This window comes from Schistocerca americana, chromosome 5 (genome assembly GCF_021461395.2).
Source record: "Schistocerca americana isolate TAMUIC-IGC-003095 chromosome 5, iqSchAmer2.1, whole genome shotgun sequence".
Classification (NCBI taxonomy): Eukaryota; Metazoa; Arthropoda; class Insecta; order Orthoptera; family Acrididae; genus Schistocerca; species Schistocerca americana.
The window spans coordinates 245,192,311-245,206,645 of record NC_060123.1 but is presented as its reverse complement, the minus strand read 5'-3'; the positions used below and the strand labels follow the sequence as shown (position 1 = coordinate 245,206,645).

Sequence of the window (14,335 nt, the reverse complement as noted above, 5' to 3'; positions counted from 1 at the left end):
CCGTTGGGAGAGGCATCTGTCATAATCAGAGCAAGGTTGCACAAATCTGTCCGACCTCCTATGTGCCAGCTGACCACACACAGCTGTGACTCCTGCAATGTTGGAACATGCAGACACACTCATTGGAGGTGATGGATGGATCACAATCGAACACCTTGCTGCACTAATGGATGTCTTTGTTGGTAGTGCTAACATGCTTGTCCACCAGTTGGGTTACTCAATGGTGTGTGGCACAATGAAAGATGTGGCATAATGTTTGGGCTAAAGAAGAGTGCACTCTGTGGGAAGCAGTACATGAATGATGGGGAGGTTATTAATGCAGCAAGATGTTGGCTCTGACGTTGACCAGTAGAGTGGTACTATGCAGGCATAAAGGCTCTTTCAGTAAGCTGGCATAAGGCCGTCACATCGAACAGACATTATCTTGAAAAAAAGGGTATGTTAGCCAAAACTCTAGGGTATAATGTGTTGTCTTAGACTCCTGAATGAAACCAAACTGCTTTAAGAAAAATGTATTGCATTAGTAGCTGAACACTTCTTGTAGCTGGGCAGGAAGCTTGACAATCCACAGCATCCATAATGCAGTGTCTGGCGTGAGGTTTGCATAGAGTAATGTCCATAACCAGTGCCACAGCTGGGATGACATCTTGTTGGTTGGGTCATCATTATTTCCTATTTCAGTTGTTGTTCTGTGGTGAGTAACAAGCATTGGGGCAAGTCAGATTTTGCCACTTCAGATTTGTTTTGTTGGGGCAGCACAGGGATGACATAACTGATAATTTCAGCTTACTCTAGTAAGTGGCAAATTAATGTCACAAAGTGAGAGTTCTTATCCAAAATTCTCAATGAAGTAAACATGCATTTTACTGTTGCAAACCAAAGTGCTGATTGTTCCAGCTGGAACAGCGACATCTTGTGTTGTGTCCTGAGTCTCTGAACTGAAGTATGACAGAGTTGTGGTTGCACTGAAGTTGTCATGCAAAATGGTGTAACTGGCAAAGTATCATGGAGCAGTCATGGCATGGTTGTGAATCCGGTAATCATATCTGGGTAGTGTGTGGTCTAATTCACTGCGCCGTATGTAGCAGTTGTTTTTCCTAACAGTGTTTGCAACATGGTTGACAAGGTTGGCATGGGAGTCACATTATTGTTCATATTTAGTCTGACCTGTCCTGCTGAATTGTGAACTGATGCACTTGATGTTGAATCTTATATGAACTCAAACAGTAGACTGTTTGATGGTGGCCATTGTCAAGTGCCAGAGTACGTGTCATTATGAGGAGCAACATCTGTGGTTCTATTTATTGGTGTTTGAGCACTGATTGACAGTTATTACACTGATGATGCACATCAATCCCACTAATTGTTGAGGTATGGCCTCCAGGGGCTCGTGATGTGGTGCAACCAATGCAAGATGGCTGCACTGTTACTGCGTATTATCACAATATTGAATGAAATGGCTCCCCCGTCATGTTATGCTTTGGGTCACCAATGTAGTAGCTTTCCATATTAGGTGCAAGGATTGTACCAATAGTGGAGACAACATATTTATAAGACATTACTGCTTTTTGCTCATAACCCTACATACAAGACAGCCACATGCTACAAGGTTCTAAACCGAAACGACTTCTTTGGAGTCCACCCGGATATTGAACTCAACCAAGTTTGTGCTCTGGTTAGAGGTATTACTCATGCTGGTGTCCCAATGACTATATTTATAAAGGACACACACACATTCATACCATACAGAGCCAAGAGAATAATCAAATTGGTTAACAGCAAATAGCTTAACCCTTAAGTTTTCAGAATCTCATATTTTCCAATTCCCAACAGATAATAATGACTTACAGGGGTCAGAAGTGGAGATGAATGGCCATACATTGATTGAGGTTCCATATGTTTCTAGTCATTTAGATGGATAATAAACTGAGGTGGCAACAGCACACGGATGAGCTAACCAAAAAGCGCAATAATGTTTACTTTGCCCTTAGAAATCTCTGTCATTGTGCTGACCTGCAGACAAGATTGCTAGCATGCTTTGCATATTTCCTCAGTATTGCCCTAGGGCATGATCTGAACCAATGGAACTAAGGTCAAAAATATTTATCCTATAGAATCATATAGTAGGAATATGATGTGAAGTTATAACTGAACAACTTGAAAAAGCCTCTCCAGGGAACTAGAGTCTAACACTCCCATACCAATACAAGCCCCCACTCTGTAATGCTATTTGTGGTTAATAAAAAGAGGGAATTTAGGATGAACTCCACAATTCACTACCATAGTACTAGAAATAATTTCCATACAGACTATGCATCCCATTCTAGGTTTCAGAATGGAGTCTTACACTGTGGTGAAATGTCACCAATAGACACCAGGCAGGAAACCAAAAATCCCCAAATGTTCAGAAAGAATGTAAAAGAGTAGCTCATTAGATAATCCTTGCAAAATTTCTCAGAACACTTGGACTCAGTTATGTAAATTCCAAACAACTCTAATGTTTGTATTAAACAGATCGTGACTCTGAAAGTATATCAACAACTGGGGACAGTCTGTGTAAATTAAATGCTTTGTTTGAAGTATTACATAAAAAGAGAAGCTGAGTAATGTAAGAGAAGAAGCAGTGGCTTTTTCTCCTAATATACAGATATGAAATAACCTAGAAGTAATTCCCATAATTGCCAGAGCATAATTTGTTATTAGTGTAGTAGCGTGCAGTGGCTGCTTCTGCCTGTTAATGTATAAACTGACTTTTTCCTCATCATTGAAAATTCTCAATATGGAGTTTATGAAATGTGATGTGTATGTGAGAGTGATTGATTGACTGAGTCAGTTGGTCAGTTAGTCAATCAGTCAATCATTTATTTATTTTTGGTCCTATAGATCATACAATTTGTACAGCAAAGCACACCATAACATAGGACTAGTCAATTTGAAAATTATGCTAAGATGGTGTATGATGAGAGATGACTGTAGTGGTACATAACTCACATAACAGAATACATATAGGATATATAGACAAAATATAAAAAAGGTGGGGTGTGATGAGAGATGACAGTGTTGGTACATACTACACATAGCAGAATACATATAAAAGATACAGACCAAATATGAATAACACACAATAATTAAATTATCTTACTAAGTAGAAATACCTACAAGTGAATAGACAGCTTATTACAAGTAATTAAAATTTTGTGGTACATACTTCACATAGCAGAATACATATGTGAGATACAGGACTGACAAAGGACCCAAACATATCTGTGTGAGAAGCAGTCAAGAGAATAAATAGTGGAACTAGTATTACAACTAATTCACAGCAAACAACTTAATTAATAATATTGAAAAAGCACACTAATTTGCCCCTTGTGTCATGAATTATTATTTTTTGTTGCCTGGGTTTGGGGTTATTAGCCCATTGTCTAGCAGTACTACCTAACAATCTGAAATGTAGATCACAAAAATAAATGGTGAAAGAAGTGGCAAATAAATGTGTTTAAATCAAATAATGACAACAACAGGTTGGAATATCGACAATATAAGGAAAAGAAAATTGCTACCCACTGTAAAGACGACATTGAGTCGCAGCCAGGCTTAACAAAAAGATTGTTACACATTTAGCATTCAGCCAAAGCCTTCTTCAAAATAGGGAATACACACACATTGACACACAAGCAAGCACACCTTACATACACATCACCGCCGTCTCTGACAGCTTGTGTTTTAAGCATAAATGAATTAACCAAGTACCCACTGTTAAATCAACGAAATTATTAACTCGTAATTGTTGTGACAGTGCCACGACATTTAACAGTGCCGCCACGACAGTATGCGCAAACGGCGATAGAGGCACTCCACAACTCGGCTGAGCACGGGAGCGCCACCTAGCTACGAACGGCGCCGGCCGCATGTCACGGCACGGCAGTTGAATAAGAGATACTGAGTTGTTATCATGTAACGAGCTATTGTTTCTAAGTGAGTGTGTTTGAATATCCACGCAATTATTGGTGATTAAAGGTTATAACACTTTTTGGCGACGAGGATGGGATATTTTCACTGCGTTGTCGATTTGTGTGTTCGTGACGGGGCAGACATGGAACAGCTTATGCAAGTGCTCATTGAACAACAAACACAGCTGACAGCTGCTATTCAGGCACAACAAACACAGCTGACGGCTGCTATTCAGGCGTTGTCAATGTCGCTTACTCATCGTCTGTCTTCCTCTTCTCCGGCTCCATTCCCTCCTTACGACAAGGCCGCTGAAGATTGGGAGGATTATGAGAAGCGTTTGCGGCAACACTTCTTGGCTTTTGGCGTTGTCGACGCTCCTATGTGTAAGTCGTTATTTCTATCTTGGATTTCCCCACTACTCTATCAGCTGATATCTCAGTTAGCCCCTCTGTGGGAACCTGCCTCTCTATCCTTCCAAGAAATGTGTGACTTATTGTCTAACTATTACCAAAAAAACACGCACGTTGTTGCCGCCCGCGTGGCGTTCTACCAGTGTCGTAAACAGCCCCATCAATCTTACCGGGCTTGGGTGGTGGAACTACACGGTCTGAGTAGGAAATGTCAGTTTGTCACGGACACTCATCATGAGTCTTATGCTGATTCAATGGTTAGAGATGCTATTCTATGGCTTGCTCCTGATAAAGAAGTTCGGCAACGTGCCCTACAACTGCCAAACCCGTCGTTGTCGGAAGTTCTAAGCATTGCTCAATCCTTTGAAGTGTCTCACGCTGCTGGCGCGCAAATAGACGCATGGTGTGATGTAGGCGCTGTACAGTCAACTTTCAACACGGACAATTTGCCTGTTTCACCGGAGAACGAAGATGTGGCGGTGGTTCACTCGTGTAAACAACGTCACGTTGGGCCGTAACGCTCGCAGCAAAAACAGCACAGAAGCAGGTTCGTTCCACACTTGCTTCTTGTCCATGTTGTTTCGTACAGCATGACCGGGCCGCATGTCCAAAACGTTGGCCCACATGTAATTCATGTAGGAAAAAAGGCCACATTGCTTCTGTGTATCAGTCCCCTAAAGTACCTGTCGATGAGGACGAGGCATCGGACATGGATGTTAACTGTGTGCTTTCTCAAACAAATAAGTTGTTTATTACTGTTCGTGTTCCGGATAAAGACATTCGCATGCAAGTGGACACTGGCTCTGCAGTAACTCTCATTAATTCTCGCACGTATTTGGAGTTGGGCTCCCCTCCCTTGTCTCCAGTTACGCAAAATCTGAGAACTTATAATAAACAGAAAATTCCTATCATTGGCCAGTTTGATGCTTCCACTACCTACAAGTCTGTTGTTAGGCCCCTCATGTTTTACGTGGTGGATCATGCGGGCACTGAAAACCTGTTCGGTTATGATGCTTTCCAGTTGTTCGGATTCTCCATATCTGAGGATATTCCGTATCAACAGCTGGATGGATTGTGTTCTGAATTTTCGTCCGTGTTCTCTGCTGGTCTGGGTCGTGCCAAGGATTTTGAAGCCCACATTCCTCTTAAACTTACAGCTCGCCCTAAGTTTTTCCGGGCACGCCCTATTCTGGTGGTGTTGCGTGTACCTGTCAAGGCTGAGATAGACAGGTTAACAGCTTCAGGGATTCTCCTTCCTGTTACCTCCAGCGAATGGGCATCGCCAATCGTGGTGGTTTCTAAACCAAACAGGAGTCTGCGATTGTGTGGTGATTTTAAAGCCACTGTCAACGCTCAGAGCCTCATTGACACTTATCCTCTTCCCCGTCCTGAGGAGTTATTTACCAAGCTCGCTGGGGGCCAGTCCTTTTCCAAACTTGACTTATCAGAGGCGTACCATCAGTTGCCATTGGATGCTTCTTCCAAGGAATTTCTCGTCATCAACACTCATTGTGGGTTGTATCAGTACCAGTGGTTACTATTTGGCGTCGCTAGTGTGCCGGCCATTTTTCAGCGGTTTTTGGAACAGCTCACGGCTTCCGTTCCCGGCTGCATAAACTATCTGGATGACATTGTTGTTACAGGGGCCTCCACTGAGGAGCACCTTGGTAATTTGCGTTCACTGTTTCGGGTTTTGCATTCGGCTGGGTTGAGGTGCAATCTGGACAAGTCACAGTTCTTCCAACCCTCCATTGTGTATCTTGGTTTCCACTTGTCCCATGAGGGTATATGTCCTCTACGTCAGCATGTTGTGGCCATTAACGCTCTACCCCGGCCGTCTACGGTCAAAGAACTTCAGGCGTTTCTAGGCAAGATTGCTTATTATCACAAATTCATTCCATCCGCAGCGGCGGTAGCTCATCCTCTGCATCAACTGTTACGCAAAAACATCCCTTTCCGTTGGTCCAACGAGTGTGAGCAGGCTTTTGTCCACCTGAAGGCTCATTTGCAGTCGGTGCCTTGTCTTGCCACATTCTGTCTGGGTCAGCACTTGGTTCTGGCAACTGACGTGTCACAGTATGGCCTAGGGGCTGTTCTCGCCCATCGGTATGAGAATGGGTTGGAACGACCCATTGCCTATGCTTACAAGACCCTCAACGAAGCGCAACGGCGTTACTCTTAAATCGAAAAGGAGGCGCTCGCTATCATTTATGCTCTAAAAAAGTTTGGCGTTTTTTTGTATGGTTCTAAGTTTCACCTCATCACCGACCACAAGCCACTGGTGTCTCTGTTCAGCCCATCAGCATCGCTTCCGGATAAGGCAGCTCACCGCCTGCAACGTTGGGCCTTATACTTGTCTCGTTTTCACTATGAGATTCACTATCGCCCCACGGCCCAGCACGCCAATGCTGACACATTGTCGCGATTGCTGATGGGCCCCGACCCGATTTTCGATCATGATGAACTACTCTGTTTCCACATTGATGAGGAAGAATGTCGTGTGGTCGAGGGTTTTCCACTTACAGGTTCGCAGGTGGCGTCGGCTACTGCACGGGACCCGGTCCTGCGTCAGATGATCGGTTTTGTTCAACGGGGTTGGCCGGGCAGGACCAAGGGCCGGGCATCAGATCCCCTTTGCAACTACCATGCCTTGTGCCTTCGTCTGTCTGTTCGTGATGGTGTTGCTCTTCTGGCCACGGACGGCGCATCTCCACGGGTCGTGGTGCCAGCCTCTCTTCACACAGATGTTCTCAAACTGTTGCACGAAGGCCATTGGGGTATTTCTCAGACTAAGTCCCTGGCCTGCAGGCACATTTATTGGCCCGGTATTGATTCGAACATCGCCCACATGGTTGCTGCGTGTGGTCAGTGTGCTCAACAACTGGCTGTACCTCGTACTATGCCCTCTCCGTGGCCTGATCCGCTGCAGCCATGGGAACGGGTGCACGCTGACTTTGCCGGCCCCTTCCTCGGTACTTATTGGCTACTGTTGATTGACGCCTTCTCAAAGTTTCCGTTTGTTGTTCGATGTCCGTCGCCCACCACTGCGGCGACGACGCTGGCTTTGTCCAAAATCTTTGCGCTAGAAGGTCTTCCATCCACGATCGTCACAGACAATGGCCCTCAGCTCTCTTCGCAGGCCATCTGTGATTTTTGTACTGGACAAGGGATTCATCATGTTACAGCACCGCACTTCGATCCGCAATCGAATGGGGAGGTCGAGCGCCTTGTCCGCACTTTCAAAAGCCAGATGAAAAAATTCCTTAGTGATTTTTCCGCAGATGACGCTCTGCTGCAATTTCTGAGTTCTTATTGCTTCACGCCTCTGGGTGATCGCAGCCCTGCTGAACTCTTGCATGGCCGCCAACCGCGCACTCTACTGCACCTGCTTCACCCTGTCAGGCCTTGTGCTGTGTCCCCTAGTGCGGGAAAATACTCAGTGGGTGCCGACGTGTGGGCACGAGGGTATGGATCTCGCCCTGAATGGATTCCAGGGGTGGTCAAGGCTCTTCGCGGCCGCCGGCTTTGTGAAATACGTACGGACGACGGCATGGTTGTTCGCTATTACGACCAGATGCGCCCACGAGTGGTGGCCACGCCGGTGCCACCGCCCCTTCCTTCGCTTCCACCAGCCCGAGAAGCCAGTCCTATCATTGCTGCTGATCTACCGTACATGTTGATGCAGCCACTTCTGAGTACGCCGGAACCGGCCCCAGTTGTGACACCACCTTCTCTAGGACCCATCTCGCTGGACCACACCCCCAGGTCCACGACACCTATGGATGCTGCTCCGGAGTTTTCACCCATCATCTCGTCCAGGAGGCACGTTCCACGCACGAGCTTCCGTCCTGGACATTTTCGACCATACTCTCGTGTCTCTCCGCGGGATCTTCTCAGGGCCTCACAAGAGGCCATGGATGTCTTCGCACTATCCATGTCTCCAAGGAAGTGAGTGTTTTTTTTTTTTTCAAGGGGGGAAAAGTGTTGTGACAGTGCCATGACATTTAACAGTGCCGCCACGACAGTACGTGCAAACGGCGATAGAGGCGCTCCGCAACTCGGCTGAACGCCACCTAGCTACGAACGGCACCGGCCGCATGTCACGGCACGGCAGTCGAATAAGAGATACTGAGTTGTTATCATGTAACGAGCTATTGTTTCTAAGTGAGTGTGTTTGAATATCCATGCAATTATTGGTGATCAAAGGTTATAACAGTAATCTTACTCATACTACTCAGTTCCAAATAAATAGAATTGATTTACAGTCCCAGACAATTAGAACTGATTTAAAAATATCTGTAAAAGCACTCAATGGACATTCACTAGATGTGTGTAAAATTCCTAGAAATTTAGATGGACAAAATTAAGGTGGCACAATCAAGAATAAGTTAGCTGAAGAGATCAGTTCTACCTGGTTTGCAGTTACAAATCTTTCTCACTATTTTGACCTGTACACAGGGTTTTTGACGTACTTTCACATAATACTACTCTATGGCTCAATCATAGGTAGCAAAAGAAAACTATTGAACGATGGAAAATCCAGTATTGTGAGAAGGAAAATTGTCACTCACCATATAGTGGAGATGCTGAGTCGCAGATAGGCACAACAAAAAGTTATCTATTATAAAGAAGCATTCACTAAGACTGTTTTCTGTGGTTGATAGCTGAACATTTTGCAGAAGCCTCTCCAGACTTATATGTCTTATATTTGCTCTCTAATGGTGTTTTTGATTACTAATAAGAGTGAATTCCAAAGAGATTTTGCATCCCTGTCTTAGGTTCAGATCAGAGCTATACATTCTAGTGCTAAAAGACTTAACCAGTTCCTGGAAAAGATGTAAGGCAGGAAATTGGACCCTCCTCCCTCCCTCCCCCTCCCCCAAGATATTTAAATTTTGAGCAACAGTACCTTATTAGCCATTCCTTGTATACTTTATCAAAATATTTTTCACTCAGGGGTGTAAACTCCAGTTAACACTAATGTTCCTATTGGTTTTAAATATTCCAGTATATGGACAATTGATAACTTTTACCGAAATCAGTAAAATAATGTTTAGTAAGAAATAGATCACAACAGTTGAGTCATTTAAGAGGAAGAACAATGTTGCTACTTTTGACCTAATACATAAAAAATATGATGTAAAGTGCATTAAAAAAAATAATCTAGAAACAATTCCCATAGTTAATAATGTTAGTAGGTGGAGACTAGTTGTAGTAGTAGTGGGGATATTGGTGTATAAGTATGTCTCATCCACAGTGACCAACAAGGAGTCTGGTGGTAATGGGACAGGAGCTGTAGAAAGGCAGTGAAGGAAGAATGGGATCTTACAGACAATAGTTTGGAGGTGTCTGTCAACAAAGGCAGAGGTTCATTCTGTGGGAATATGGCATGCAACCACAATGGTATGCTCAATAGAGAGCAGATTAAAGGTAGGAGTGAGTGGGGTTGCTGGTATGAGAAGGAAGAAGATGGATTCCAGTGTCGGATTTTCAGATAGATGCAAGGTCTTGAGGAGCTGCTGGAGGTCCTGTTAGTCTTCTTGAGATTGTAGTTGTAAGGTTTGTATGCAGAGGTGTGGGACAGTTGGTGGAGGCACTCAGCCACACAATGATTCATGGCCATGGTGGAGTCTTTGTCTGCGGCAAGGATGATAAGGCCTCGATTGTTTTTCAGATCACAGATAGCAGAGTGTTCTGTAGGAGTGATGCTGGACTGACTAAGGGGGTTTTAGGAAAGAAAGGTGAGGCCAGGTGAGAAGTGAAGAAGTCTTGAAAGATTGCCAGGGATGACTGGATGGAAGGCCGTGCAGAGTGGCTGTATGGTTAGAGGCGCCATGTCATGAATTACGTGGCCCCTCCTGCCGGATGTTCGAGTACTCCCTCGGGCATGGGTGTGTGTGCTGTTCTTAGCATAAGTTAGTTTACGTAGTGTGTACGTCTGGGGACCAATGACCTCAGCTGTTTGGTCCCTTAGGAATTCACACACATTTGAATTGGATGGAAGGGGAGAAGGATGATAGTTGGAGGGAGATTGGAACTGTTCTGTGTGGGGTTTTGGATAGTCGTTGTCAGTAGCATGTGTGGCGAAGAAAATGTTTCCACTGTAGAGAATGAGTAAAAGAAAAAAAAATCATTTACAATTCCAGCATAGCTAAACTTAGGTTTTGGGCTAATTTTAAGGCCTTCAGGAAGTACTGGGGCTTCTACAGCAGCCAGAGTTTTGGCAGAAAGATTGATAACAATGTTATGGGATGGGTATTCAGGAGCAATGTGTTTCATGGAAGGTGGAGGAAGTTTTTGAGGAAGTGGAAGGTGGAATAAGTCAGCCAGGTATAGTCAGGAAGCTATGAGGCACGTATAATTTTAGATGTTGACATTATCATAGATTTTGGACCTAATATATTTCACCATGTGCTTCTACTTTGATTTGCAGTTTTCACTTTTCTTGGTGTACGTACAGTAATAATATGTTATTTGCCAATCCACCTGTGCATTACGGTATGAAAATTTTTACAATATAATTTTTTCTAGAATGAATAAGCTGGCAGGTGTGATCCTGCTTGGCACTGGAGGTGTTATACCACCACAAGGTGTAGAATATATGGAGACATCTTGTGTTATAAAGGAAAAGAAGACCATACATCCCTTCGCATATCGGACTCATACGCACAGCCTAGGTAAGAGACAACTCTGAAGTTAGTATCTTTCTACTGTAATTAATATATAAAATAGACATCAAATGTAAGTAATAATTTCAGTTAAATTATATAGGGTGTTCAAAATGTAATAAACATTATAGGGAAATGACTAATTTACAAAAATTTTTGAAAATGGCCTCTACTCCAGGATTTATATTTATTTATTTTATTTATTTATTTCGATTTTTTTGCATGAGCCATCAATATGGTGGCTATTGCAAAAGTCAGGTACAGTTACAAACATAAAGTACATTTAGATCTTAGTCTTACAGGTAGTAATTAAACAGTAAATTGATGCTTGTCAAAATACATTACATCTTACACATATTAATGCAGCCAATTATTTTTTATGCATTATTTTACAGCTCTTAAACTTAACCATTTAAAATTCATTGAGTGAATAGAGACACTTTTCAATTAAGAATTCTTTTAGTTTTGATCTGAATTGCTTTTGTTACTGTTTCTCATGGACTCTGGCAGTTTATTATACGAGCACCATATCAGTCCATTAGTACATGGGCTCTGGTCTATCATTTTTAATCTTGTTCTTTGTCAGTATTAATTCTCTTTGGACCCAGTGTTGTGGTCATGTATATCACTACATTTAGTTACTTCAGTTTTCTGTGAGACAAAAAAAGTAATTAATTTATAAAGATACAAAGAGTACTTGTGTTGTCTGAAAACATCATGGCAAGAGTCTTTATAGTGTAGTCCATGTGAAATCCTTAACCCTATTTTTTGTAGCAATAGTACTCTGTTAAGGTAATGGCTTCAGCACAACCCCATAATTCTATGCAGTAGCTAAGATGGGGATAGATTGTCCCATAATACACAATTTTAAGTGTGTGAGTGGGCTCCATTTTGGACATTTGACTAAGAAGATACAGCCCATTGCTGACTTTTTTACATACAGTGTTAATGTGGCTAATCCACTGGAGGTTTGAGTTCAGATGGACCCCTAGAAATTTACACTTGTTTGCTTTCTCTGCCACTATGCTGCATACCTCATTTACGCATGAGTGGTGTGAGCTCTCAGTTATAAATATTAGCATCTGGGATTAATTTACATCGACCTTTAATCCTTGTGCATGAAAATACTTTAAACACTTGTGCAATCCCATGTGGGCTACAGAAGCTAGGTAGGTGTGACTCAAAAAATGTCCAGCTGCCATATCAGTCAACTTTTCTAGTGTTTGGTTTTCAGGCAACTAGTTTTGGCTGCATCTACCAAATTCCTGTTTTCTAGAATGTGTAGTATGGCCATTTGATGTTGGGCTTAGTTGGTGCATATAGTAGGTGAAAATGTATACTCTTTCTGTAATCTGTAATCCTGTTCTTCCTCAGTTCTGCGTGTAACAAGTTTCACCGAACCATCTGCAAATATTTCTCATTTAGTATTTATCATTTCTGAAAGGTTCTTGAAATGTCTTATGTTTGCGTGAATGTGTAAGGGTTTTGTCTTATCTATTTCTGATAAAGGGCTTACCATAGTCTGTTAGCTGAATAGTATGTAACAGTCTTTTTCATGGTACCTGTCTACCATTCGATGTCTCCTCTCTGTGGTGAGTAGCAATCTGTCCTTTTCATAATGTTGTTATTCCATTATTCCATACTAGATTTTTCATAGCTTGAAATTACTCATCACCATCTTTGGATTGGTCAGGTAATACAACTGCATTAAAGTAAGTTATATGCTTTCCGTAGTGATATTTTCCCAGAGCTATAGTACAAAAACATGAATCCTTATTGGATTACATGGGTAATGGCTTAAAGCATGAATACTCCAGGGAGTTTCTGTTAAACGCAAGCTTTTGCAGTATCTTAAATTAATTTGTATTAACTGCTTGTGAATTGGTCAGATTGTAATGTCATGGTCCATGAAACTTTTGCATTCCTGATGTTTGGTCCAGAGCTATCTTGGACATTTTCAGAGGTGTCCTGGTTCCACTTAGTCTTGCTAACTGATGGGCTGATCATCAGGGAATGACTTAGATACCATGAAAATGGGACATGGTAGAAGCTGAATCGTGATCAACAGAGACAATCCTTGTCAAAGGTGAAACTTTTCTATTGAACTATCACCTGTCAGAGATAACACCAATCTATCGATACTGTAGGGCTACAATCCATATGTCACCAAGTTTCGTGGTTCTTCTTTTCTTTTAAAATTATCTCCATGTTTATATAGATTGATGGGTTCTCTGCCTAGCTATTGTACCAGTAGGGAGTGTGGTTGTGGGGGAGTGGAGCTTGGTGGTTGTTTTTCTGTACTAATGTCAGTGTTATTAAAAAAAAGCACAATCTGTACATCACACTTCTTTGTAACAGCAATTTCACTGTAACTGATCACAATGCATTTTAATCTCTAGATGTATTTAATCACATATGGCGATAAGAAAACAAATCTTTCATCTTACAACTGGTAGTAAAAAATATGGCTCACTGTAATCTTTCAGGTACATTATATTAAGTCATAATCATTCACTAAAAGTGATAACAGAACTGAATTCTGATGACCAGTTTCAAAACAAAGAATGTTATGACAAATATTTAAAGTTACAGCAACAGAAATTTCGTAACAAGTGGTACTTACCCCTTAAGAATCACAAGACATTTACAAATAGGTAGCAATTTCTTTAAAAATAAATCTTTGGCACAAAACTCTCTAAAATGACACATGACAAATATAGATCAGTTAACTTGGCACATACTGAACTCTTGAAATATCCTTGGCACAACTGGCACACCAAAATTTACACAATTAAATGGTGCTGACCTTAGATGAATAGCTTTCACATATATTGCTCCATCTGTTAAAATCAATCTCTGCACTATTATAAATAATCAAATGGTGGCAAGCTTCATAAATTACTCTCTCAGTAAAATGTCACAGCCCTTTGCATCACTTAAGACTTGTGGTTATAAGCACATGTTAGTGAAAGACAAGCCAAACTTAATGCTAATTTTAAAATGGGGGAACGAACAAGAAAGAATGCAGGCATTCAAAACAAGCCCCTCAATTATACAAGAGATTAACGCACTAACACACATAGTTTAACAAGAACATCAGCACATGTCAGGAAACAACATTAACTCAACCACCAAATGACTCAAACATGACAGGAAGGATGCAGTTAAAAGGACAATGCTGTAACAAACCACAGTGACAGCCAAAACAATGTTGCTCATACATCGGTCAACCAGAATGTCTACAAAGTGACATAACTCACACTGAGGAGCCACACCTTATGTACCCATCGCACTGCTGTACCA

At 42.1% G+C, this 14,335-nt stretch overlaps 1 protein-coding gene across 1 annotated transcript in view; it reads left to right on the top strand.

Moving 5' to 3' along the window:
• The window catches only part of LOC124615455 (peptidylglycine alpha-hydroxylating monooxygenase), a 220,069-nt gene that overhangs the window by 184,224 nt on the left and 21,510 nt on the right, over positions 1-14,335 (top strand). The window contains exon 7 of the mRNA XM_047143356.1: positions 10,896-11,041. Within this exon, the coding sequence (XP_046999312.1) occupies positions 10,896-11,041 (146 nt within the window). The remainder of the gene's footprint in view (positions 1-10,895; positions 11,042-14,335) is intronic.